Raw genomic sequence first — 26,762 nt, forward strand, 5'->3', positions numbered from 1 at the left:
CCATCAGTGATGCTCACTTCCATCAGTGATGCTCACTTCCATCAGTGATGCTCACTTCCATCAGTGATGCTCAATTCCATCAGTGATGCTCACTTCCATCAGTGATGCTCACTTCCATCAGTGATGCTCACTTCCATCAGTGATGCTCACTTCCATCAGTGATGCTCACTTCCATCAGTGATGCTCACTTCCATCAGTGATGCTCACTTCCATCAGTGATGCTCACTTCCATCAGTGATGCTCACTTCCATCAGTGATGCTCACTTCTATCAGTGATGCTCAATTCCATCAGTGATGCTCACTTCCATCAGTGGTGCTCACTTCCATCAGTGGTGCTCACTTCCATCAGTGATGCTCATCACTGGCAGCTAGTGAGATGCAATTTTCTACCAATAATGCAAAAAAATAGCTAGATGAGCATCACTGATGCACATGCGCATCACTGCCATTAAGCCCGATTTTATTGCCCTCCAATATTGAAATATAGCCAGATGAGCATCACTGATGCAGATGAGCATCACTCATGCAAGTGAGCAAAAATTTCCATCCAATTTGGCCGTTGCCCAAACTGGGGTAACAGGCGAACAGAAACCAGCAGCAAGCAACTGAAAACTGGTATAAACTGTTATAAAAACTTTTGGGCAAAAATAATAATAATAATAATAATTATGCATTTATACCTATTTGTTGCCGACAACAACAGCTTATGGCAACAACAACCATTTTACAACAACATCCCTACAGCAGCCCATCCAAATTTCCGAACATTTCCATGCAAATTGCCCGTTTCCAAATTGGGGTACCAGGCGAACAGAAATCAGCAGCAAGCAACTGAAAACTGGTATAAACTGTTATAAAAAGTCCAAGTTTCGAACCATTGATCTTGGAGTAAGCACAGACTCAAACCAGATGTGACCATATTGTTAATTTCGGTCTAAAATGTTGCTAAATGCACCTGGGCACACTGAAACTAGACGTTACATTTAAATTCGAGTTTGGCCGTTAATTTTCAAAAATATGTTTAAAAAATCTTTAAAAAAACTAAAAATATCTAACAAATCTAAAAAAATCTTTAAAAAATGTTAACTGCCAGATATGTTCATCTAGCTATTTTGCATTATTGGGACAAAATGGCATCTTACTAACTGACAGTTATGGGCATCTAGCTATTTTGCATTATTGGGACAAAATGGCATCTTACTAACTGCCAGTGATGCCCAGTTAGCTATCTAGCTAGAAAAATATCATTTCTAAGGGTATACTTTACCTTTCTTTCCTTTTTGCATTATTCAACCCCCCCAAAAAAAAAACCAACAAACGACAAGCTTAGCGTTCTTATTTGTTTTTATTGAAAGTTCGTAGTTTAAATATAACTTTAAGGCTTCGATAATGTTTGACACGTTAAGGCTAAAAATGGAAAAATTCTTGCTTCTTATCAATGTAGACATGTGGCGAGTCATGGATTCGATTCGGTTCGATGGATATGGGTAGGGGGACTGGGCTTAATGATGGGCTTTACACGGGGCTTACAGCCAAGACACTATCTGTACAGTGTTGTCTATGGTGTGTCTCGAGCTATCGCTGCAATGCCCGATATCGCACGTACAAGTATGTTTATGTATATATCTTAGCACACGAACTGCCAGCGATTTTAGCAAATGAAAACAAGAAGCAAATTCATTAGGTACAAAAGCATACATATATATATATATATCCGTAACTGTATCTGTATCCGTATCTGTATTATGTTTAGTTTAGTACGTGTTTATTATAGTTTCATAATATATAGTTTTATAATCTTATTAAGGCCACACAATTAATAACTGACAAAAGTCTTAATCGCAACACAAAGTGACAAAAACGGGACAGGGACAGACGGGTACAGGGACGAGAAGAGGAGGAGGACAAGCACATAAAACAAATAACATGGAACATAGGGGATTGAGAGAACTGCATCAGCAGCCCCTTTGATTTAGTTAGTTAGATGGTAGAGCGTGTGTAGTGTGTGGTCGCTTAGTACAAGTAAAAAGAGAGATAGTTCTATGGGGGCAACGGTTGTAAATACAAATATCCACATCCGTATCCGTATCCGTAAACGTTAGAGTAGAGTTACCATGTAAAAGAATATATCAACGCCCGCGCGGAGCCTTCGGCGTGTACATATTTGAGCTATGTACACGGAGAGAGAGTGCTGCTCCTCTCCGGCGTCGTGTTTTATGTATAATATATATATATTAACGCTATTGTTCGTAAAATGGACTAATTTCGGTTCGGCTCCGTCCTCTGCCCATTCCCTTTGTTCGCTGGCTCAGTGCCTGTGCCGGCTCATTGGCGGTGGCGGATTCTCCCGGCCTGTTGAGTCTCATAAGAATGGATTGTTGGTGTTCATGGCGCCGCTGCTGGCCTGTGGATGAAATACAAAAAGAAGAAGGTAAGTAAGGGATTTAAACATCAATCTGGCAATAACCAGATCCGGCTGGAGGTAATCCACTGACTAATCTGGCTTGATTTAATATTCATTAAAGAAAATTACAGCTCCTACCCTGGATTGGTCAGTGAATCAGAAGATAGGGTATCTAAATATCGATGGCATACTCACTGCAAAGGGATTGTTGACCATCACCGGAGCGGGCTGCATGCTGCCAAAGCCACAGCCATTGGGCAGGCCCTGGGAGAGGGCAAAGCCATTGTTGTTGTTGAAGTTGAAGAAGTTGGCCTGATGCTGATGGAGCTGCTGCTGCTGCTGAAGGAGATGCCCCATTTGCTGCTGGGGACTGCTGCCGTAGGCATTTGGTATGAGCGTCAACTGGCCATAGAGATTCTGCTGCTGCTGCTGTTGGTGCTGGAATGGATTCACCACATGGCTGCTAAGCTGCTGCTGCTGCTGTTGCTGGCTCTTGAAGGGATTTGGATTGTTGTTCAGGGCTGAAAAGGCACAAAATTAGTTGACAATTCCTTAGAAGAGAACTCTAGAAGGACTCACCACTACCAAAAGCATCCGCATGGCCATTGGTGGGCGTGGGCACCTCCGAGGCACTGGCCTCGCTGGCCTTCAGTTCACGCAGCTGCTCGTCGAGATCCTTGAGAGCAGCATAACGATCCTCGCTGGGTGCCATGGCAGCTGTGCTCTTTGGAGGACTTGTCGTCGCATGGCTGCCACCATTCTGCAAGGGAGCACCTGCAAGGATTAGGAAGATGGAGTTAGATCGGAGCTGGCAAAGGTTTGCTTATATTTCGAGGCTTAGAACAAAACATAAACCGAAACGAAGCATCAATAAAAACACAGAAAAACGAGGCAAAAATGCAAACTGAACTCAAGAACTCAACGCAAACTCAAGGCAAACCAAAGGACGAGGCCGAGGACTTACTCCACGTAAAGAAATCATGGAAATTGGCATTTAAAATATTCGATTCTTGATCATCATCCGCCGCCGCTTGATATTGATCTTCGTGGGAGCTGCTCGAAATGGAGCTGAACAACAGGTACGAGAAGGAGGCAGGTGGCTCCTCTGGAGGATTCTGATGCTGCTGCTGCTGGTTCACCAAGTATGGCAGGAAGGGATTCGAGGGCGAATAAGGCATTGGCGGAGGCGGCGCTTCTGCTATGCTGGAGGAGCAGGAGCGTGGGCTACTAAAGGTGGAGTAACTCATTGCCCGCTGCGACTCTTGCTCCTGCTCTCCCTCTCGCTCTCGCTCTCGTGCTCGCTCTTCCTCTATCCGCATTTCCTCTTGCCAAAAATTCCAGGCCAGCTCTGGTTCTTCACGGACGGTTGGCAGGGGAACTGGAACTACAGGTGGAGGAGGTGCTGGCGGCGACGGCTCATCGCAATCGTCAAAGGGATCGTGGAAGCCGCGCCTGCTCCAGTCGCTGACCCAATCGTGGAAGGTTGTTGCCGCTGGGAGCAGCCATAGAGAGAGAGGTTAGAGAGAGTGTGGCTACGTTGTGGAGAAGTCACGTGGTTTGTTGTGGTGTTTAAACTGGCAGAAGAGCTGTGGAAGCTACAGAAAGCCAAAAGCCAAGGACTCAAGCAGCGGGTGCGGCAGCAAAGGGAGTGTAGGATAATGCTCAGTATGGCTTAAAATATATTTTCGGGAAATTTTGGGAATCAAAAATCGATCAAAACTCAGCCAAAAATGCATCAAATTTACTTTGGAAAGTTTTTTTATGCTAGTTTTTCCTAGCTTTTCAAATCTGCTTACTCAATTTAACATCAAAAATTTTGGCCATTTTTGAGATTTTTAATGATGGCCTTATTAAATTTCGAAAAAATGGCCAAAAAACTAGTTTTCTCCGGAGATGGCCAGAAAGATTCGCCTATCAATGCTGATCAAGAATATATATGGTTTATGGGGTCGGAAATGCCAGCTTCACAAAATAAAATCATAAATCCCTTCAAGAAGACCGGAAATTTTGCAATTTTTTAATATAATATTTTCCATATTTTTTAATATAATTTTAAATTAAATTAAACTCGAAAAGCTTTTTAATGCTGGTTTTTTGTAGAGTAATTAATCTGTATACTAAATTTCTTTTTTTAAGTTAGAATCAAAATGAATAAATTAAAATCTGTTTTAAATTTATAATGTAATTTCAAGTAAAGAAATTACACCTAAAAATGTTCAATTAATGATTATGGAAAAGTGCTTTTAAACAAAGAGAGATTCCAAGGAACACAAACTAAGTACTTTTAAAGGTCAGCTCTTAAATGGAGGATAGTGTCAAAGGATCAAAGGATCCAACTGAGAGCCACACTTACCCACTGCATTGAAGATGGGCGCATGATCAAAGTCCGCAAAGTTCTCCGTGCCCTGATGTCCATTGCCATTGAGGAGGAGCTGTTGTTGCTGCTGCAACTGCTGCTGCTGCTGGAGGTGAGCTGCTCGGAGGGGCTGCACCTTGGCATAGCCATTGCTAGAGCCCACCGAGGACACCGAGGACACGGCCGGCGATCCCGCCGAGCGTGCCGATGTGGCATCAAATATGGTGGCCGAGCCAAAGTCCGCCACAAAGTCCGAGTCGGCGCCAAAGCCATTGCTGGCACAGCTGCTGGTGTCGGACAGGGCGCCCGTGGATGTGGATCCAGCGCTGTTCAGGCTGCTCAGTCCTCCGCCACCGCTTCCATTGAGGCCAAAGGCATCGTGATTGTTGTTGCTGCTGCTGTGATTGTGATGATGCTGCGGCCTGCTGATCGAGGAGGAGGAGCTCGACGAGATGGAGTTGGCCTTCTGGAGGCCATTGGCTGCTGTGCGCTGGGCGGCCGGCGGTGTCAAATGGATGCTGGCATAGCCATTGTGCTGCTGGTTATGGTGACCATTCTGTGTTGACTTCAGGTTGACGGCATTGGCCAGCGACTTGAGCGGACTGGCCGGCTCCAGATAGTAGCGCTTCCTCTCATACTTATCGACCATCAGCTCGCGCTGCTCCTGCTGGTGGGCAGCTCTCTTGGGATCCCACAGGCCCAGCCAGGTCTTGGCGCACAGCTCGTTGCCGTGCGTGCGCAGGAAGTCGATCTCGTCCTGTGTGAATGTGGCCATCGATATGGATTTCACTCGATGTGGTGGCGTCAGGCCGCGTCTGCAAAAAAACAAGAAAATTTCAATGAAGTTTCCAACTTAATTTGGGGCAAAGTAATACGAGTAATTCTGAGGAAATTGCTCAAGATTTTCCCCCATTCCCCGCCTATTTTAAGCTGCTGGTCGGTCAGGTGGTGGTGGCTTCTGTTTGACCCACTTGCTGCTACCCGAATGACCCGTCAAATGGGCGTTCAATTTCAGTTAATTGCGCAAATTAATTGCACTGGCCTTGGGGGCGCCCCCACCGATGGCAATTGGAGCACTTGGAGTGGCCAGAATGGCGTGGAAAATGAAACCCATAAACACATACACACTCTCGCACCTCGAGTTTTTCCAGCAAATTCGAATCGCAGCGATGGCTAATTTCGGCTTTTCACGAATTTCCCGATACGAAACGAGTCCACGACGAGCAGCAAAGGCAACAACTTGCTAGCAACAACAGCTCCAACTTGGCCACAACATGGCAACAGCCCCACCAACGATGGCCAAATACGCCCGGCTAGAGGAAGAAGAAGCTGGGGCCAGAAACTGGACGTTTCACATGAACGCTCCACTGGCTTCAGTTGGTCGCTGGCTTGGCTTTGCCAGTTGCTGGCTTGTCGCTTGTTGGTAGCTGGTTAACTGGTTGCCGGTTGCTGGAAAACAAGCTATGGTAGAACCTCACAGAGAGTGGGTCTAACGAGGAGGAGGTACCCTGCAGTGCCACAAGCTAAATAAATGAATAATCAATCCTTCTCTCTACATTCTAATTTGTGTAATATTTCCATTATTTCATTATTAAAATTATCAATGAAAATATGAAAAATATTATTTCAAAGCCTCATTATAGCCTCATATACACCACCATTCTTTCGCAAAGGGTATCGGAGCAACCGTCTAATGTGGCACATGGAGAAGCTGCTGATTGCTGGCTAATGGCATTTTCTCTGAGCTAAAAGCCGAGCGGATGAGGTCCTTTGTCTTTGCCATCCTGTCCATCCCCGTTCTTTACCCATTCCCAATTCAATTGTGGCTTCATTTCGAAGCTGTGAAACGGATTCCAAAGGGAAAAGCAGACGAGCTGAGCCGGAGGAGCGGAAGTCTTTGAGTGGCGTACCAGCGAAAAACAATCAACTCTCACCCGGCGTTAAGTAGATCGAAGTAAAACAGCTATAGGCAGCTCCACCTCCTCCTGACCCGTGACCACCGGAGCGGACCGGAGAGCAGCTGAGGAGGAGGACGACTTCCGCCGGCGGCTAAATGATCTGTGAAGCTGCTGCTGCTGCGAACGGAAACCAGATGCCGCAGCAACAGGAGGTTGCTCGACCTTACACACACCACGGCTACACAGTCAGAAATGAGTTCAACCTGAACAGCACCCATAATCTAATCGAAGAGCACTTGAAAAAACACTCGAAATTACAATTAATCGCAATCTATTGTGTTGTTTTGATGAGTCTACACTCGAAATGAGAGTTAACTAAGCTGTAAAAAATATGGAAAATGTATAGTTAATTCCGAGATTAGGCATCTCATTTCCTATTTTTTTTTTTTATTAAAAGACACAAAACCAGTGAACCAAAGGTGGCATTTAAATGCAGAGATTTGCTTTCTTAATTTATGGCTGCTGCTCCCAATCCCTCCTCCCCGAATCCTATTAAAATATCAAGCTGGCTCTGGCCGGATTAAGCCAGTCGCTGATGGTACGTGATGTGTTTTTCCCACTCACTCACTCACTCAGTGGCCCAAGTGGATGCAGTTGTCCGAGTGGCCAGAGAGAACGCACAGGCTGTTCGTTAGGGGATTTCGGGGTGTGTGTGTGTGTGGGAGGCGAGGGTGTGGATGCAGCAGCGGCAGCTGTAAGTGGCAACAAGAAACAACAGCCAAGAGACCGAGGCAGTGGCAGTGGCTGTGGCGCAGCTATTTTTGAAATCCAGCCGCAGAGGCGGAGAAAGTGAAAGTTGTTGCCGGTGGCAGGCAGAGGGAGAGAGAGATGATGATGGTGGTGGCATTAGGAGGCCCCGACCACGCCCACCGCTTATGGCTTGCATTTGGAAACAAAGCTACCGACTGGTAGGGCATATGGGCGGAGGCCGAGGTAATTGACAATCACAGCCATCGTAATGACTGCAAATTTCCATGCAGCTGCTGCCTTTGTTAATGCGATAAAAAACCCAATAAACGAAGGGGAAGTGGGTAGGTAGCAGGTGCTATCCCCAGTTGTATTTTTTTGTGTTAAATTCTGGGAAATAAATCACTTAGAAACAAATTACTTTTACACTGAATAAGTAAAGGTAAAGTTGATTTTGTTGAATTACTAAAAAATTGCCAATGAATGCTCTGAAAATATTTTTCGATAGGCGATATTTCGGGGGCGATCTTTTTGGACTTTTTCTTTTAATATATATTTTATAAGTTTTTTATTTAATATTCAAATAAAAAATAATAATTCAAAGCTTTTATACAAATTCAAAACTATTCAAATCACAGTTTTACCTTAAATTCAAAACCTTTTTATTGCATATTTCTCTATTATTTTGTTTATATGTATATATCACCTTAACACCTTCCTCAGCTCATCTCAATCTCTCGTTTGGCTTCTAATTCTTGAGACCTGATTCCATTTCGCAAATTATTTAAACAGGATGCAAGGCATTGTTTATCTGGGTCTCAGTTGTCCAAGTCTACATGTTTCTCAGTGCAAACTGAAGCTCCCTTCTGTTCAATATTAGCAAAGCAATGCTAATTGAGAGGCGAACACTCGTCGTACACACTGTACATACACCGTACACACCCCACACACACACACACACCCATTGTACACTCATCAGTGGAATACACTCTGGGAGCAATGAGAGCCGGAGAATGCCTTTGCTAATTGGAAGTCAACAAAAGCAGCAGCGCTGAAAACTGGATTCGGATTCGGAATCGGAAAAACTGTGTCACACCTGGGGTGAGGTCATGGCCTGGGTGCCAAAGGGCAAAGGGAAGTCTCTGTGATCTGAGATTTTTGCAAGCATAATCTTATATGTATGGAGTAACTTCCCCTTTATGTTCTGTTTAACTTCTTATCTATTTTCCTGGTATTTTAATGCTGACTTAGCTTGAACTTGGGGTAATCAAAATTATTTTTTTAATAGAAACGAGTGACGCAATTTAAAAATTCGTTTGCTTTAATTATTAAAATAAAAACCAGAATTTGTATACAAGTTACTTGTTTTAAATTCGAATTTGGGGTAGAACAAATACGGGTATATCGATGGTGTATCGATGTTTAAGGCGAAAGTCGATACATAAATCTATCTGTGCAATAAATCAATAATGTTTATCGATTTATAAGATCAAGTTAATTAAAATTTGAATAGATAAATATAATAATAATAATAGATATAAAATTTAATATTTTAAATTTTATTGAGGTATACCTAAAAGTTCGATTAATCAAAATATATAATGTTTTCGATATCATATTGATATCGATATATCACAGATACTTTTCTTTTGAATTCTTAATTTCCATTTAATCTTAAATTTGTAATTTAAAAGTCTTGAAATATATATAAGTTAAATGTAAATATCTCACACTCCTTGCAAAAAATGTTGCCATAATTTCGCACCTTTAAAAATCATAAATTGCTAATATTACAAGCACACATTCCCCCTGAAAAACCCCCCACATTTTTCATAACCAACTTGGACTGTAACTAGCTTTGTTTCAGGGAGGCATTTGGTCTAATTTTGCCATATTTGATGGGCTATTTTATGACAGAAGGTTACAACAGGTGTGCCAAGTCACTTATGCTAAGCTGTGTGACACCCTGGTGACACACATACCCCCTGAAACCCTTCGTTCACTCAGTACCAGTCTCAGCCTCAGTCTCCGGCGGATGGATGGGTCTCTCGTCATAGGAGATCTCGGTCTCGGATCTCGGCGGTTTCGGTTTCGAGCTCCGTGCATGGCACAAGTGGATACAACGAAAATTAAAACAAACACAAACGGAGGCAGAGACAGAGACAGAGACTGTAATGCAGATAAACAAAAAGCTTAGCTTACAATCACACACACACACACAGACACACACTCTAATGTTTGCTACAAAAGTGCAAAACTTGTTTTTTGCGCATTTTGCGCACTCAGCGTGAATAAAAAAAATATATATATAAAAAACGGAAAATGAAAAATCAACTCACTGAGAGACCGCTTCGCTTCGCTCAAAACAAAAACAAAAGTAAAACTCGTCGCTTTAACCAAAAAGCAACAGCAATATGCATAGATAGACTCACACACAAAGAAGCCAACAAATAATGAGTACTTTGAGTACAAAACCCAGAGTTAAATCGGAATTGGAATCGAAATGAAATCGGACCTACCACATAACGTTTAGCTTTGAGGGAACCCTCTCGTTGGGGCTTTGCCATTGTGCAAAAAATAAACGAAACAAAAATAAGCAAAAAGAGCGAAAATAGCAAAGATACATAGCTAAAGGCAAAAGTAAATACAAAACTCGGCAGAAATTATGACAATAAATAATAACTTAAATATGCGGCAAGCGCCTCCACACATTGAACTTTTGATTTCGCACGAAAAAGACAAGAAAAATGGGTCTAGACCAGGCTGATACCCTCACAAGTTGGGAGCAAATAAAGAAAAAATAATATGTAAAATTGTTTTGTAACAAAAAAAATATATAAATATATTTTAAACTAAATAAAATTGTTATATATATTTTTAAGCACTTTTTGGCAAAATTTCTCCTAACATTTTAGTTAATTTTTATCTCTGTGCAGAAAATAATTCTAAAAGTCTGCCTAAACATATGGACAACGCATTTTCCTATCACCAAATCCCTGATTATTTTGGTTTTTATTGACAACAGCATTGATTAAGACCATTAAACACATAATAATTAGTACTATATATCAACCATAAATATATTTACTTCATAATCATGTTTTCCAACACATTTAAGCACTTGTAGTTCAAGTTCCATTATTGTTTATTGAAGTCTTTCAATAAATCTCACACCAAACTTAATATCCATTAATTTTAAGTGCATAGCAAAGTACTTGGTATTCGCAAATAATAACAACAAATACCCTATAAAAATGCAAAACACAAAACAGAGACTGAAAACAAAACAAGAAATCATTCTACGCAATTTCTTGTGAATATATTTATACCATTTCTCCCCCCATGAGTCATGGGGTTTCGAAAGAAAGAAACGCTGCTGCTATCAGGGGGTTCAAGAGCGGTGCCGATTTCAGCAGTTTCACTGCACCTACATATGCGTACACATATTTATATAATACTTATATAGAGTATACAGAGTGTATATGGTATATAGTAGTGTCTGAGACAGAGCACATTCACTCTGCTGGGCAGGCAATTAGTCAATTTCCAAAGAACCCCGCAGAAGAGACGGGGTTTCGAAACCCCAAGGGAAGCTGAAGCTCAGACAGAGGCTGGGACGGAGACCTTGCCCCGAGCTAAATATATATATATTTTTTTATTTTGGAAGGGGAAAGACCACTGGAACAGTTATTACTGTTGGTTTATGACCACTTTGCTTTTGCACTAATTTATATTTTATTTCTCTCCAAAAACCAAACACTTTCTAAGGTTATCTTAAGACTTACAACATCCAGTGAGAGGCTTTATTGGTGCCAATTAAATCAGAGTATCAAAAAACTGATAAATTTACATTGGAATCAATTTGGAAATTGAAAAACAAATTCATTTATCACTTCCTATGGATGAGTTATACCCTTGCAGAGTATTATTATTTTTATCAGATGTTTGCAACGCAGGAAAGGAGTCTTATTCGATGTTCATTTTGTTAAATTTTAAACTTTTTTGTGCAGATTTATTAACCTCATAAAAGCCAACGAAGAAAAGCTTTTTAAATTGAAATTAATACTTGGTTTGGTTTGGTTGTGATTGACTTTCAATTCAATCGATTGACTGCAAGGGTATACAAACATCGGCTTACGGAAATAATGCCTGTTTTTTAAGGTTTTTATTGAGCGCACTGTTACCACAATTTAAGAAATTTCACATTTTTATTAAGTGTTATTTATTAGGGAATAAATTTTCATTTTACACTGTGATTTAAGGAGGATCTACACCCTCTTAGGTTTAGTTTTATTTACTTTTCGGTGTTTCCGATTTTCCAATTAAAGTCCTAAAATTATTATCTTGAGTCTGTTGTATTTTCTTTCTAGGCACCCAAGGACTTTCTTTCTTATAAACACTCACTACTCAATGGTTTAAACGGCAACTGTTGACTGATGAATGGGTGTTGAGTGTGGAGTGCTGAGTAGTGACTGCTAGCTGTGACGAGCTCGGAATGCGACTGTCACCAGAGCCGCCGCCGCCGGAAAAGTCCGGCGAAATGCGTTTCAGCGGAATTCATGCAAATTGCGACGACAGCGACGGCGGCGACAAGTGCGATAAGTGAGAGTCAAGGGGACGTTGTCGTACCAGGAATTAATATTAGCACGGAATAGGGAATCGGCATCACGCCCCCAAAAGCCTAGCTTTAGACTCAACAACCAGAAGGGTACTCCAAACAACAAGCTGCCATCGAAGGGCGTCCATTAAGTGGTTAATTAAACTTCGGATCAGTGACTTTGTTTTGTTTTTCCGCAACTGCTTTGTTTGCTATTTACTTCCCAGTTAAGGAAAAAACAAAAGTCCACATAAAGCATCATAAAGCACGCACCAAGCACACAGAGTTTAAAACTTAAGTTTAAGCTGAAGCTGAGTTGATTGCCATTGATATTGACCTCAAGTAAAAGAAGAGCAGCGGCAACGGCGGCTTGGATGAATCAGCGGAGACAACAATGAGACGAGGCTCTGTGGGTGGCGTCTTCGTCCCTGGGTTTTTTTTCTACCCTGGAACTCTCATCCAGCGCTAAAAATAAAGAACGCAATGCGCCTCGCCGCCGCCGCCTGGTTTCAATTTCAAAACCGCAGCGCCAAGTGACACACAAGGCGAGGCGAAGGCACAAAGCCTGGGCATTGGAATCTCTCGAAGATTTGCATATACAGGGGAGACTGACTGGGTTGGGATATTTTAAATAAACATTTAATCGCATAACTCATAATATTTCCACTCACTGATAGTCTCATTAAATTACTAATAAGATTGAATTATTTATCAAAGCAATAAATAAACACTAAACAAAACAATTTAGATAATATTAATATTGATAGCAAACCATTATATACTTTGATATATTATAATGTGAAATATATACGATATCGATAATATAGAATAAGAAATGAAAAATTACATTTTATTTATCGGAAATATTGCTAGAAACATCTTTATCAACATTGAATTGTGTCAACAGATTCTTTACATACTAAATCGTCTCGCCTGGTGTTGCTTTTACAGAAAAGTTATACTTTATGGCTAGGTTAAGGCAAAAGAAATCCTTCATTCATCATTCATCATTCATTTTAATATGAAAAGCGACAAAGATTAAGTTTTTTCTCTGCAAATCGAAACTTGATTGATGGCTTCTCCTTTAAATATTTATTCGATAATTGCACATTATTAATTGGCAGTTCTCTGGCATATATAATTTCACATACATATGAATGAATATTTTATAATTAATGTTCTAGATTCTAGAACTGTACTGTACTGTACCCTCACGGGTGTATGCCAGTGAGTGTGTTCTTTTAGCAAATAAATGAAAATTGTCGCTAACTTTGATTTCGTTTTCGCTACTCTCTGTTCCCCACTTTTATTCCCTCCACAAGTGCGAAACTGACCTCGACTAGACAAACACTCTAAGTGAGCCAAGGCTCCAAGTCTCTACAAGTCAAAGTCGAACGGAAGGCAAAAGTCCGGAGCAGGCACGTTCCACGTATCTGTGTATCTACGAGGGGGAGAAGACGATCCCACGGTCAAGAGCTCTGGGGGGAAAATTGCTATTCAAGGTCGTTGTTTGGTATAGGAAAACCACTTATCATATAACTAGGCTCCGATCTGTGCCCCCAAAGAACAAACTTTTAACACAAAAACTGGCTCATTCTTAAAGCCAGGAAATTGCAGCAGAAAAACAGGGCAAGTTAAGGGGAAACCGGCAAGAACTTTTTGCTGCAGCTGGTTAAAAAAAAAAACGCTGACCCACTCTCAAACAGCTGAATTGTTGTCCAGCTGTGGAGCATTTTAATTACAAAGTTATGCTAAGCCGCAAAAAAGCAGAAAAATAAAAAACAGCAGCATAAGAACAACTGCAAACATTTCCAACAGACGTTGCATTTTTTTACCCACTCTCCTCTGCTTTTTTTTTTTTGTGGCGTTACTCAATTAGGCCAGGCCAAACGAAAGGAGGGGAATCCCACGCACTCCAAATCCGAATCCAATTCCCATTCTCATTCTGGTTCTCTGCTCCTCCTCCTCCTGCTGCTCCTCCCCGCTATCCAATCCCCAGAGATGTTATGTAGGCGCCGAAACGAGTCCAGCGAGCCCCGCTGCTTATCCCAGGCAAGTGTCACTTCTATGTGGAACTGGGCGAGCGATGGCACTGCGAGAAATGGTTCTGGATCTTTATGTAATTTTGGATAAATTATGTCTCGTTGTGTATCCAATTAACACCTCAGAAAAGGGGAAACAGCTATTTAAATAGAGCAGAATGAAACTAGAATAGCTCGTAGAAAGTCTATCCCATTTCCACGACCATAACTAGTTGAGAATTATAAGAAAAATTCCGTAAACTTTGTTAGGTTTATCTTCCTTGTAGAAAGATAAGTATTTTATATAAATTGTATGAGTAGTCCTTACCGATTTCCTCCACAGAAACTAGTTGAGAATTTTATGGAAATCTCAGATTAAACAAGTTTGTATTCCTTTTAAGAACTCAATTATATTTATACCATTCATAAATACAATTAATTAAAATAAATCCCATTTTGAAAAGTGTGCATGTTTTATGTGACTTTTGGCGCAGAGTGTTGGTCGCCTTTTGGCATTCGCTGACAGTCGTCGTCGCGTTTGTCGCACAATATAAATTAAACTTGGCAGCACCCAAGGGGTGAGGCGTGAGGCTCAGGATGAGTAGGACAGAGGACCCTCCGCTTGGGCTCTATGAATATTTTAATAATGTCATCGTCTGTGCCAGAGCCAGAGCCAGAGCAAGAGCCATGGAGCTGCAAATTGCCCAATGAGCCTTGAGCTCTTTTCGTGGCCATGGATGAAAAATGCAAAAAGGGACCTCCGGATTTTGCCATTTGCCATTGAGCCTTTCATACGGAGCACACATAGAGAAGGAGAGAAGAGGATTTCTTTGGACAAAGCCGCGTGGGCAGCCGGATTATGGCCATCTTCCTCGCCCGGTTTCTGTGGTTACTCTTTTTGCTGTTCAGATTTTATGACTGGTATCTCTCTGAACTTTTCACTGAAACTATGAATATCTTATTATATTCCTGGTTTAAATGAAGAATAACAAGGCAGTGGGGTGTGTTAGAATTTAATTACAGCTTTTCCTGAATGGGTATTGAGTGTGTTTCTTGGGTTATAACAATTGAACTGAGTTCAGACATGTTTTAGTTACTCATTTCTATGATATTTTTATGGTGTACTCAATTAATTATTATGGCAATGCCATTACTTGAACCATTTTACATCAGTTTATGAGTTAAGTGAATTAATTAATGAAAAAATAGACACACTTCATTTATGGAAAATGTTTCTGAGGGGGAGAAATGTGAATTATATCATACTCGAAATTTTTGGTAATAAAATTGTATAACTTTTCAGTAATTATTTGGTAATTTAAGACCCATTTTCCCTGCGACTGACAAGACTTTAAATTGAAAATCATATGACCCTTTAAGGAGGCTTCTTTGCATGCTGTTTTTCTCCCTTGATCCGCTGCATATGGATGCGACCATATGGCTGCCTCGCACCAGGATTCTATCGAAACAACAGCAATCGAGGGGCACAGCGTGCTCCATTGGGAAGATGGGCGGCGGGCCAACTCAGAAGCCATAAATCTCTGTGTGGGCACAGGCGCCTTCTGTTCGCTTCGTTCCCATTCCGTAGCGCTCTCTTTTATTTCATTTCTCTCGGGGGGATATAGCAGCCGCACTCTTAATTGGCCTCTCCAGCTGTTTTTGAGCGGTTTGTACACGAATATTGAAGGGTTTAAAGGGTATATTGATTGCTTTAGTATAGCGGGGTATTAAAAAAGACCCATTTTGTATAGTTTTAAGGAGAACTAAACCTACACTTTATCGGATCGCTTAAAGGATTAATAAAATGTACAAATTTTAGGATACCCTATATCCATGTTCTTGAAAAATTTAAATATTTTATCCATAAAAAAATTCAGTTAGTAAGAAAAAGCATTATGGGGTATCCTACAGTCTTCATTCTGGTTTTATTTCACAACCAAAGAAATGGCGCCTGTTGTGTAAACTGGGGCAGATAGCCCCCCCGCTCATTCTCCCTTGCCCACATATTTCCGCATTGGAATTGCACTCACAAACTGAGAATCCAGAATGAGAATCGAGAAATGAGAACACAGAGCTGAGAACTGAGTACTGAGTACTGGGAATATCGAGAGCCAAATCGCCTGTCGCTCAACGCTTTGCGCCTCTGCATTATTAATAGAATTGAAATCTCTATTTCAAGGCAAACACGCCAAAACCAACGCACAAGAGGGGGGGTTTGGGTTGGACGAAGGACAGGGGGTGGGGCGATGGCTAAGGGGAAACAAAAAGCGAAACAAAGGAACCAACAGCCACAGCAATTACAACAACGACAACGGCGACGACGACACCTTTTCTGAGAGTGTTTGTGTGAATCAAAACTGCGCAGTAATTGCCGGGTCACCCCCACCTCTCGTCCATTGCTATATTGCTATCTATATCACCTAATCCCCCAGATCCCCCTCCCCACCAGTCGATTCTCTTCCTCTTCCTTTATAAAGCTATAAACGATTCACAAGCATTATTTCCTCAAATCAAATGTTAAACGAGTTAGGAAAGATTCAATTCAATTCAATTCAAATCCACTGGCTTTGATTCTAGGAACACGAAAAGTGAAGTGAATAGACAGCGAGAGAAAAACATAGTACTTTTGATAGCTTAAGTTGAATTTAAAATTGTATTTATAATGAAGAAGCAGAAGGTTCTAGTTTTAATAACTTTTATCTGGTAGATTTAGATCTTATATTCTCTGAGATCTAGGTCTTTATTCTAGTTAACGGACAAACTGACTGACGGACATGACTAAATCAACTCGCCTGATGTTGCTGGTAAAGAAATATCGGTTTAGAAGTGTATATGTCTAGAGAAATAATAAAATGTTATAAAAAAAATTCCAATAAAGTTAAATACTTTATTGGAATTTTTTTTATAACATTTTATCATACATAATATATTATTTATATTTATTTACTTTATGTGATATATTTTTTTTCTTTCTCTAGACATATACACTTCTAAACCGATATTTCTTTACCAGCAACAATTTGTTTGCTGTGTGTAAGACATTTTGCATTTTGAATATTTAACAACAAAAGACGAAAAATACATAAATGGGGAGTGCTCTACACACTGGCACACTCTCTTATATATATTTCTGTACATGTTTGCCTGTGCCCTCTGTTATTTATATTTAATTGCTCTTACGTTTTGCCTTTTGGCTGCTTTTCTTTTAGTTTATTCGTTTGTTGTTTTGCCTTATTTTTCGGCGGAAAGGGAGGATGAAGAGTAAAGGGGCCACAGCTGACACTGCCTGGTGAAAGTGTGTGTTCCCCCTGGCCCTCTGCCACTTCCTCTCCCCGTTTCTCTCTGGGCTGTCAAACGCAGACATGTTTATGCTGTTTCATAATCGAAAATTTACATATGAGCCGACGAAGCTTTGCGAGCTTCACGTTCGAGAGCTCCACGACCAAGTTGGCCCAGTTTGGCGCTGCAACTAACTGCAATGCCACGAGGAGATCATGGGGGAGCAGGGGAGTAGCAACTGGTAGCAGTCGGTCCACAGTTCACTTGGCCGCTGACGCATCTATACGAGTCCGAGTAGCTATGAGCCATCGAGACTGACTCTCCCGATGGATAGAAGCCAGCAAACAAACAGACAGGGACAGGGAAATAGTTTTGAAAGGCAGAGAATTTATCAAAAATAAAGTATTTATATAATAAAAAATAAATAAATAAAATTATTTATATATATCTACATTAAATAAACAACAGACAGACGGCTTGTGAGAACAACTTTAAAAACACAAATGATTGGTTTTTGCAATCTCGAAAGAGTGGTGTTGCAATATTGTTGCTTTTTTTGCAATGTTCCTAAAACATTTATATTTTCTTTGTTACATTTTCATAGTGAATCAGTGTGTTTACATTCACATATGTATATCCAGGAAATCACACATCATAAAAATATTAAACTTAAGGAAAGTCATAAAATTGTTTACAAAAGCTACACAAATGTGTGATAAGAAAGGCTAGCGGTGAAAAATGTATGAACTTAAATGAAGCAAACAAAAGTTTACTAAGAAGCAAACCAAGTGATAAAGAAATATATTTACCAGAAAATAAACATATTTTTCACAGAAGAAAGGAAAAACTTGCAACACATTTTAATTAAGGAATTTGTATGAATGTAACTAAAAATTTACCTAAGCCAAATTAAAGGTAAATACATATTTTCTAATAACTTTTTCGTTACAACTGCTTAAGGTTAATGGGACCTTTGGAATTATTTTCAATTTACACGCCAAAGTTATTTAATAATAATGAAAAAGGTGCATTAGCTTCATAACTCCCTCCCATAATTTCCTATTCGAGTGACCACATCTGTGAGTGTGTCTGTGCGTTTGTGCTCCAAGAGTACGCAGTGGGAACGATGACGAAGCCATGGCCCCAACGTCGTCTGAGAAAGTGGCTCACAAAGCCATTGCTCTGCTCTGCTCCCAAATGGGCAACTGGTGCGACTGCGACTGCGAGTGCTCATGCTCGTGCTCGCTAGCTGCTTTCGCCTTATCTAATCAACAAGTTTCTTTGACTTTTATGAGCCAGCAAGCTTTGAACTCTCGGCCAGATTCAGAGTCGGAGCCACAGACACAGCACCAAAAACGGTCGAGACGGAAGAGAGCAGATGGCGGCAACTGCTGCTTGATTGAGGTGCAACAATTTGTCTGCAATTGGTAGGCACGGTGGCCGCGGCAGCGTCAAACCCAAAAATAAATTCATGTATGCATGGCAAAAGCCGTTGGACAGGTTTTTCTTTCCGCTCTCTTCGCAGTACCCAGTTCCCGGTGGTTACCATTCTGATCCCCATTCCCATTCTCATCATGGCATGGCATACTCTGCTCTACCCCTCCTCGCTCTCTGGGTACCCTTCATTCCTGGTGCCGCTTCCTCCATTAAGCAATATCCAAGTGGCCGGCCGGTCTGCAGCGGATTCCATATCCATTCCACACCAAGACGTGAGAGGGCCAGAGGAGGAGGACTGCAACATGCACAGCAATTTCGTCTTGGACTGGGTTTCATTGGTATTCCCTGCACTCGCTCCCTTGTCGCAGTCACAATCGCAGTAACAAGTCGCCGTTTCAGTCGCATTTCAGCCAGGAAGTTCGTTGTCGCCTGCTGGTGCTGTCTCCCCTTGCTGCCACGCCCCTTCCTACAACCGTGTCCCCTTATGCTGCAGTACCTTAGCGCACACACCCCTTTGCCTGCACGGCAAGAAATTTATGGTTACAGTTTGTAGGAAACCAAGTTCAAGGAACCTTAATAAGGGTAAAGATGCAGGAATGTTGCCTTGACGGTGGTAACCAATGGATACTGATGCTCTGATACTTTGAAAACTAAGTTTAAAGAGTCTTGGCAGGGAGCTTTAGGGGTTCTTAGTACAGACTTTTAAAAGGTGTAACTATATACTTCTTGGAAAACAAAGTTTAAAGAGCTATAGTAAAGGACACCAGCAATGAATACTGTTGAGTAATTAGTTGGTTGCCCTTACAAAACATAAAATTTCTATTTAAAGTGACCTACAAAAGCCTGAAACTCTCTTCAAAGTTAGTGTCACATTTATAGTCCCAACCACTTGATTTATTTCTCCCTGTGCACCCGTTTTGTGTCCCCGGCATTTATGCGGCTTTTCATTTACATGCCAACATTTGTTTCCCTTGGCAGTTGGCAACGAGGCTTGAGGATTGAGGACCGAAGACCGTAGCCTGGTGTGGAGTGGGCAATGAGTCATCCGAAGGAGAAGAGTTGGGGAGCTTACACTGCAACCTGGTGTGGCCCATAGATAGATGCGATTATAACTCAACTCAGAGGAGCCCGCATGCTGTCCAATTGAGAGTCCAATCCAATCACAATCTGGGGCACTCACGGGTCGTGGGAGAATGGGTTTTGGACCTGAGCCAGGCGGAAGTTTAAGAGAGCAATCATGGGTAATGTAATGTGTGTGTGCGCCTTGATCCGGAAATGCGTAAATCAAATCAAAACGCAGTAGCAGCGGAGGAGGAGTTATGACCCCAATTCGGGAGATGTAATGCGCGCAAATCAAAGCCAATTTGCCAAATTACTTCGGGGGGGAATAACGACAACGACGACAAGGACACCCACAACTCATCTTTGGCCAGGTGGGCGCCATTACCAGTGGGTGGCTAAACAAGAATAGAAAGCGTTGCCGGCGAGAAAAGACAAAACAATTTCGTTATTTTCGTTCGTTTGGCCCCAAATGTGGCAGCCGACAGCCGACACGATGTCGCGCAATTGAAAGTTTTGTCTTCGATTTGCATTTTTCGAAAAAGGAAAGGAAACCCCAAACCAAATTGTGCGAAATTGTTGGAAATTGTTCGAAATTGCTTTCGCTTTCACACAAAATAATAATGGGGAGACAGACGACGGAGCCAGGGATCGGACGTTGCATCGAGCGGAAATTATCGGTCAATCCACTCCGACAACGGCGGCAACTGATCGAAAATTGGACGTCAAGCGAGTTCAAATTGCGCTGGGTTCAAACTGCAGATAAGAGACGGTGGACCACGCAAAAGGTCCATGGCTCTCGGATTCGATTGAGGTGACTGTTGCAGATATTTTTACATTTTTCGAATCTATTTTTAAACTCAATTGGTTCGGGCAATGACCGCTTTTTAGAGATTAGAAATTTTCAAACATAAACTGAAATTCGCAGTGCCATCCGGTAAACATCAGGAAGCCACGGATTTTTGATAAGTTTATCAGCATTTTCGTTTATTATTGCCACTAATGGCTGAGAATGACTAATAAGGGAAAACACTTAAATTTCGTATACAATCGTTTTGAGGCTGATCGCATGTAGCATACAAAACGTGAGTGGAAACTTTAAGAAAAGGTAGGGAAAGCTTTTTACGAGAGTATAATTTTATTATAGGAAATGTTGGTATAGGGACTTCCCCATATATCATTCTAAGGCTAGTTGAAAAAGACAATGCAAAATGTTTCCCCTGAGATCCTACACTATATTCCCAAAAGAATCTAAAAATCTAGGCCTTTGTACGTTCAGGGAATTAAGGCAACACAGCAACTCCCATTGAGAAAAGATCTAAAAGGTGGCCGAAGACCACCCTCCAGGGCTAAGATGGAATATTTATAATTCGCAGAAACAGGGTCTAGGCCTAGGGTATAGTATCAATGGTACTTACAGAACGCCCGAACAGCGGGTGCAGACAAAGGAGCCGATGGTCATGTTCACGTAAGTCGGTCCCTTTTGGCCGCAGTCGAAGCACTGACGATTGCCGCCCGTACCGCTGGCCACCAGTTCCCGCAGGGCCAGCAGGTACTTGTCGTCCTGCTTCTTGCGCACCACAGCCATCTCTGTCTCTGTCTGCTGCCTCTCCTTTGTTCCACTTGCTCCTTTTGCTCCCTCCTTGACCGCTTCCGGTGCTGTTGTTGCTGCTGTTGGTGCTACTGCGATCAACGGACCTGCTCGCTCCTCCTCCGTGTCCTCTCCCTCCTCCTCTTCGGTGCCGCCGGCTAGCTGCTCGGTGTCCGAGGGCAGCTGCTCCTGGGGATCGGGATGCTGGTGGTTGGGATGACGCTCCGCCGCGTAGGGCGCAAACGGGGCGACGGCGGTGCGGTAGGAGGAGGCGGCGTGGGGCGCGGAGCTGTTGTAAACGTAAACGAACTGAATTTTGCCTGCTTTTTACGGCTACGCACGATCGAGATACGGATACGTCGGATAACGGATAATGCCGAGCTTAACTGACGTAACTCTCTTTTTGCCTCCTTCTCTTTACGCAACTTTCCACGGCTTGACCTTTCCTCTCCTTGCCTCGCACACACTCAAGCGCGCACTCACACAAGCACAATGGTAATTGAATGAAACTATTTCCCTCTCGCTTGCGCTGCCTGCATCGGTATTGTTTACTTTGCACTTTTTTTTCGGCTGCGATTGTTGCATTGAATTCAATTTATTTACAATTGCAGTTGCCACTCGGTTTCGGATTCTCAGGTTCTCGCTGTTGCTTCTTCTTGTCTGGTTTGTTATTAACACACGTACACACGCACACACAGACGGAACTATTAGGCACAACACAAACGAAGGAGGAACGAAAGGAAACAAACGAAAACAGAATGGGAAAATAGCGCAATTCTTCGAAAATACCGACGCCGCTCTCTTTCCAACAACAAACACAGTTTTGCAACGCTGCGTCACGTATTTCCAACAATTCTTCGTAAAAAACGTAACCAGGCTTTGAAAGAAGCTATATAAAGCCGAAAAGAGTATTTCTTTTAGATTTTTTCCAGACTTTTCACAACTTCTTCCGCGGCACGACCGCTTCGTTGAGTTTTTTTTGCGACTGTTTTTCCCAATTTTCCAGTGTGGCCAGATGAAAGTTTTGCTTTAATCCTTCCAAAATTTCAAGCTTTTCAAGCCTCTGGGCACACTAAAACGCATCAAGCTGAATTTAGCTATAGCTAAATTTTTAGTATATTCTAGCTATATACCAAAAAATTCAAACGGGTAAAGATTTAGCAGTTCTTAACTTATAATGTAGATCATACTTTTATTTTCCCTATTTAAAATCATCTTAACTAGTCCTCTACTCGTTGCCGACTGTTTCCCTTCCTGACAAACTTCCTTTTGAACGTGGCAGGTGCACTGGAGGCCGTCTCCTCGTCCAGACCTCCTATTGTCTTCTCCTTGAAGCGCTTGACGGGGGGCTCGGGCTCACTGGAGGTGGCCGAGACCACTGGAGCAGCAGTGTAGTAATCCGTTGTGGGCAGCTGCCAGTCAATGGGCTCCTCTGGGGGCCTAAAAAAATCGATTCTTTATAAGACAACTCCATCAAGGATTATCATTCAAAAAGACCCTTACTTCACCACCACGGATTGCCATTGTCCAATCTCCTTGGTGGCCGCCTCTTCCTCCGTTTTGAAGGCATTGCGCTTCTCCTCCTTTTGCTTCTTTTCCTTGGGATTCTCCGGTTTTCGGTAGGCTTTCATCCGTTCTCGATTCACACGGGCCACTTCCTCGTCGGCGTTCTCCCGAAAGCGTCGCGATTCCTCGGCCTGCGACAACTCCTGCTGGTCCACCGCCAGCTGATTGATGCGCTCGTATTCCTCGTAGGAGAGGAAGCCCTCCTTGGGCTTCTTCCACACCGATTCGTTGGTCTTTACGTTCCAGTAGTACGTGTGCCCCTCATCCGACTTGCCCTCGACCCACAGCGAAGCCTCTGGCACCGCAGCAGTCTCGGCCACCTTGCTTATGTTCACACGCCGATTGTCCTCTTCCTCGTCCGAGAGTCCTTCGAGTCGCATGGGATCCACCTGACGCTGGCGTTGGGAGCTAACGCTGCCGGCGGAAGAGGAGGAGGCAGCGGCGGCAGTGGCCCTCATCACTGTGTTGATGGAGCGGGCAGTCATGTCGCCATGGGCATGGACATCCTGGGCATACGACTTCATGGCCGCCTCCTCCATTTTGCGGATCTCAGCGTCCATCTTCTGGCGCTCCCTCTCGGACTTCTCGCTGCTCCGGCTGATGTCTGTGATCCGCTTGGCCACATTCAGCTTGTGCCGCTTGCCACTCTCGTGGAAGGCCACGCTCTGGGGGGATCTTTATTACTAGGGATCCTTGAAATTGGTCAAGAGTTTAGCCTTACCGCCTTGTTGTCGCTCAGCCAACATTTGCAAAAGTCGCAGAACTTGCGCTCGTTGGATTTCCAGTACTCCGTCCTGCGGGGGTTTGATTTAAGAATGGAGCATAGAAGGAGCGGTTATTTTAAGGACTTACATGTTTAAAAAGGGCTTTTATGCAGAAAAACAATATTTATTTACAGTTTTCCACGCCAAAGCAAAATCAAAACAAGAGGCGTCTAACGGCGTTGCCACATAGTCACAAAACTGTGCGAAACGTCTAGCTTTTTTATAGCCGAATGAGATTACTGGAAAACATCAAATAAATATATATTATATATATATTATTTTTAATATATTTTATCCATATTCGATAAATATTTTTATTCTTTTTATTTATTCTCGAATTTGGGTAAATATATTATATATTTAGCTTTTTCCCCCTGCTCCCCAAACCAGCTATTTTCCCGACACACCGCCAGAGCCAGATGGGCCAAAATTTATTGACAAGGCAAAACTCGGGCGAAACTTTTGTGCGACAGTCTCTCGGAGATTCGCAATCGCCGCAGTCGTCACCAGCTGGGTCTGACCCGTACCCTCGATCGTAAACCCCGTTTCCGCAGCCGTAACATGGGCCAGACACGCGTAGCCAACACAACCACAACGCTGCCTTCATCCGCTGAGGTGTCGTCGCCGAAGACAAGTGAGTGCAGGTGGAAGAGCGCAGCGGGGGGATCGAGGAGACGCGGAGACATGGTCACCTGTAGCCGCATTCATTTGCACCTCCGGGTCCGAAGTCTCTTCTTGGGCTGCGATTTCACCAGACGCTTTGAGTTACAATTTCGCCTGCAGTTGCTAACCTTCCTTCTTTTTAGATGGCCAGGTGGATATAGAGGAGCAGCTGCTGGGCGAGGACAGCTGGGAGGAGTTCTCCATTGACGTGCCCTGGGGCACAGTGGCGGGTGAGTCATCCTTATCGCCGTGCCGATTCACAATCTGACGTGATTTCAAACGTGACGCAGCTACTAATCTCTATCTCTCGCTTATGGCTTTAGGTAAATGGTGGGGTTCTCGGGAACAACAGCCTATTATAGCGCTCCATGGCTGGCAGGATAACTGCGGCAGCTTCGATCGCCTGTGCCCGCTGCTGCCCCGCAATTCGTCCGTCCTGGCCATCGATCTGCCCGGCCATGGCAAGTCCTCGCACTATCCGCAGGGCATGCAGTACTTCATCTTCTGGGACGGCATCTGCCTGATCCGTCGCATTGTCCGAAAGTACAACTGGAAGAATGTCACCCTGCTGGGCCATTCACTGGGCGGCGCTTTGACCTTCATGTACGCCGCCAGCTTTCCGGATGAGGTAAACAAGCTAATCAACATTGATATCGCTGGACCCACGGTTCGCGGTGTCCAGCGGATGGCCGAGGGCACTGGCAAGGCCCTGGACAAGTTCTTGGACTACGAAACGCTGCCCGAGAGCAAGCAGCCTTGCTATGCGTACGACGAGATGATCAAACTGGTGCTGGACGCCTACGATGGCTCTGTGGACGAGGCGTCGGTGCGTGTCCTGATGAAGCGGGGAATGCGGCATAATCCCAGTCAGGATGGTTACCTGTTTGCCCGGGATCTGCGGCTAAAGGTGAGCCTGCTGGGCATGTTCACCGCGGAGCAGACCATGGCCTATGCCCGTCAGATTCGTTGCCGAGTGCTGAATATACGCGGCACTCCTGGCATGAAGTTCGAGACGCCGCAGGTCTATGCGGATGTGATTGCCACCCTGAAGGAGCACGCCTCGAAGGTGGTGTACGTGGAGGTGCCGGGTACCCATCACCTGCACCTGGTTACCCCGGAACGTGTGGCGCCGCACATCAAGCAATTTCTGCTGGAACCGTGAGCTACTTAAGTTTGGAGGCTACCTAGTTAGGATGTAGGATGTAGGCTAGGCTAGAGTGTATGTATGTATATATCATATATCAGTATAATGTTGTGAGTAATAACAAAATAAATATATGACTAAATTGTGCACAAATTTTTACGAATTTGTTGTATATTTTATACATTTTTTTGTTTGCTTAAAACTTGTTTTGGGTGTGAAAAAAAGATCAACCTACTTTTTGGTTTTGAACTTTGAACGGCGCAAAGGTAAATAAATCGTTTTTTGTGACTGTTATTTCTTCACTTTCAGCCAAGTCATCATTATAATTCAATTTGAAGAAAACAGCAAACATTTTAATTACTAAAGAGTTTAGCAAGTCATCATTAGTATGACATTAAGCCATTTTTTGTTGATAATTATGAAGTTTACATTACTAGACTACTAAATATTATTGGCTAAAAATTTTTATATATATTTTTGTAATATTAAGGGAAAAGATTTAAACAGTAAGTGGAATTTTTTTACTATTTTATTTTTACTAAATTAATGGAATGATAAACAAGAATAAAATTAAATTAATTTAATTGAAAATTAATCAATATTTAGATCAAAGTTTCGCTATTTTTAAGGGAGAAAAACTGTGCCAATAATTAAGTTCGTCACTGTACTTGTTGTCTGTCTATTTAATCTTCCACTTACTAGTTAAAAGGGGTACTTGGTCGATAATAAAAAAAGATGTCTGGCTTCAAGTCTAATAATCTATTCTTCCTTAGAAGATAACAACGAATACCTAGGTCCAATAGTAAGGTTATTATAAAATATATATTTATTTCCTGTTTTTTATCATAAAAATGTTGTACAAAATTAAATAAGATATATCAGTTCCTAAAATGAATCATCTAATCAAAGTATCAAAAGAGTTCCTAACTTGATATACGTATATGGGTCAGGTACTTTTTCATTACTCTAAAGTCCATATAACTTTATCATCTGATTGTGAAAAGTTAATTTAATTGGGGTGTTTTGGTTGAATGAATGGGGGTTTTATTGCAATAAAGTAGCTTTGTATTATTTTGATAGGGAGTTTCCCTATGACCAAGAGGAAAGTGGAATTTTGGGATTTAAAAATAAAGCAAGTTTGGGTAAATTTTCACCTAGATCAAGTAAAGTAGTTTACATTATGAGGTTTAATTATTAATTATTCTCTAATAATTTTGAAACCCACAAAAATGCTTA

At 42.4% G+C, this 26,762-nt stretch overlaps 3 protein-coding genes across 5 annotated transcripts; 1 reads left to right on the forward strand and 2 right to left on the reverse strand.

Annotated features, from left to right (window-relative positions):
* Positions 1-1,326: 1,326 nt before the first annotated feature.
* On the reverse strand, positions 1,327-22,364 carry drongo (Arf GTPase activating protein drongo). 3 transcript variants are annotated; one of them, XM_017173223.2, is made up of 6 exons: positions 21,217-22,364; positions 4,758-5,575; positions 3,369-3,896; positions 2,984-3,178; positions 2,600-2,925; positions 1,327-2,404 (listed from the first exon to the last, which is right to left on the reverse strand). In XM_017173223.2, exons 1-6 carry the CDS (start codon positions 21,384-21,386, stop codon positions 2,363-2,365), a joined length of 2,079 nt encoding a protein of 692 aa, XP_017028712.1. In that variant the 5' UTR covers positions 21,387-22,364; the 3' UTR covers positions 1,327-2,362. The 3 variants fall into 3 exon arrangements, with proteins under 3 accessions (XP_017028712.1, XP_070142678.1, XP_017028704.1); XM_070286577.1 differs by lacking the exon at positions 21,217-22,364 and adding an exon at positions 11,810-11,931; XM_017173215.3 differs by lacking the exon at positions 3,369-3,896.
* Positions 22,365-22,561: 197 nt separating this feature from the next.
* On the reverse strand, positions 22,562-24,551 carry LOC108079109 (WW domain-binding protein 4). The gene is made up of 5 exons (XM_017173351.3): positions 24,412-24,551; positions 23,808-23,958; positions 23,677-23,749; positions 22,893-23,620; positions 22,562-22,829 (listed from the first exon to the last, which is right to left on the reverse strand). Coding segments are annotated over exons 2-5 (1,023 nt in total). The 5' UTR covers positions 23,810-23,958; positions 24,412-24,551; the 3' UTR covers positions 22,562-22,609.
* On the forward strand, positions 24,137-25,707 carry kraken (serine hydrolase like 2 kraken). Its single transcript, XM_017173363.3, has 3 exons — positions 24,137-24,353; positions 24,526-24,612; positions 24,706-25,707. The coding sequence occupies exons 1-3, from the start codon at positions 24,281-24,283 to the stop codon at positions 25,542-25,544; spliced, it is 999 nt and encodes a 332-aa protein (XP_017028852.1). The 5' UTR covers positions 24,137-24,280; the 3' UTR covers positions 25,545-25,707.
* The last annotated feature ends 1,055 nt before the right edge of the window (positions 25,708-26,762 follow it).

This window comes from Drosophila kikkawai, chromosome 2L (genome assembly GCF_030179895.1).
Source record: "Drosophila kikkawai strain 14028-0561.14 chromosome 2L, DkikHiC1v2, whole genome shotgun sequence".
In the NCBI taxonomy this organism is placed as follows: domain Eukaryota; kingdom Metazoa; phylum Arthropoda; class Insecta; order Diptera; family Drosophilidae; genus Drosophila; species Drosophila kikkawai.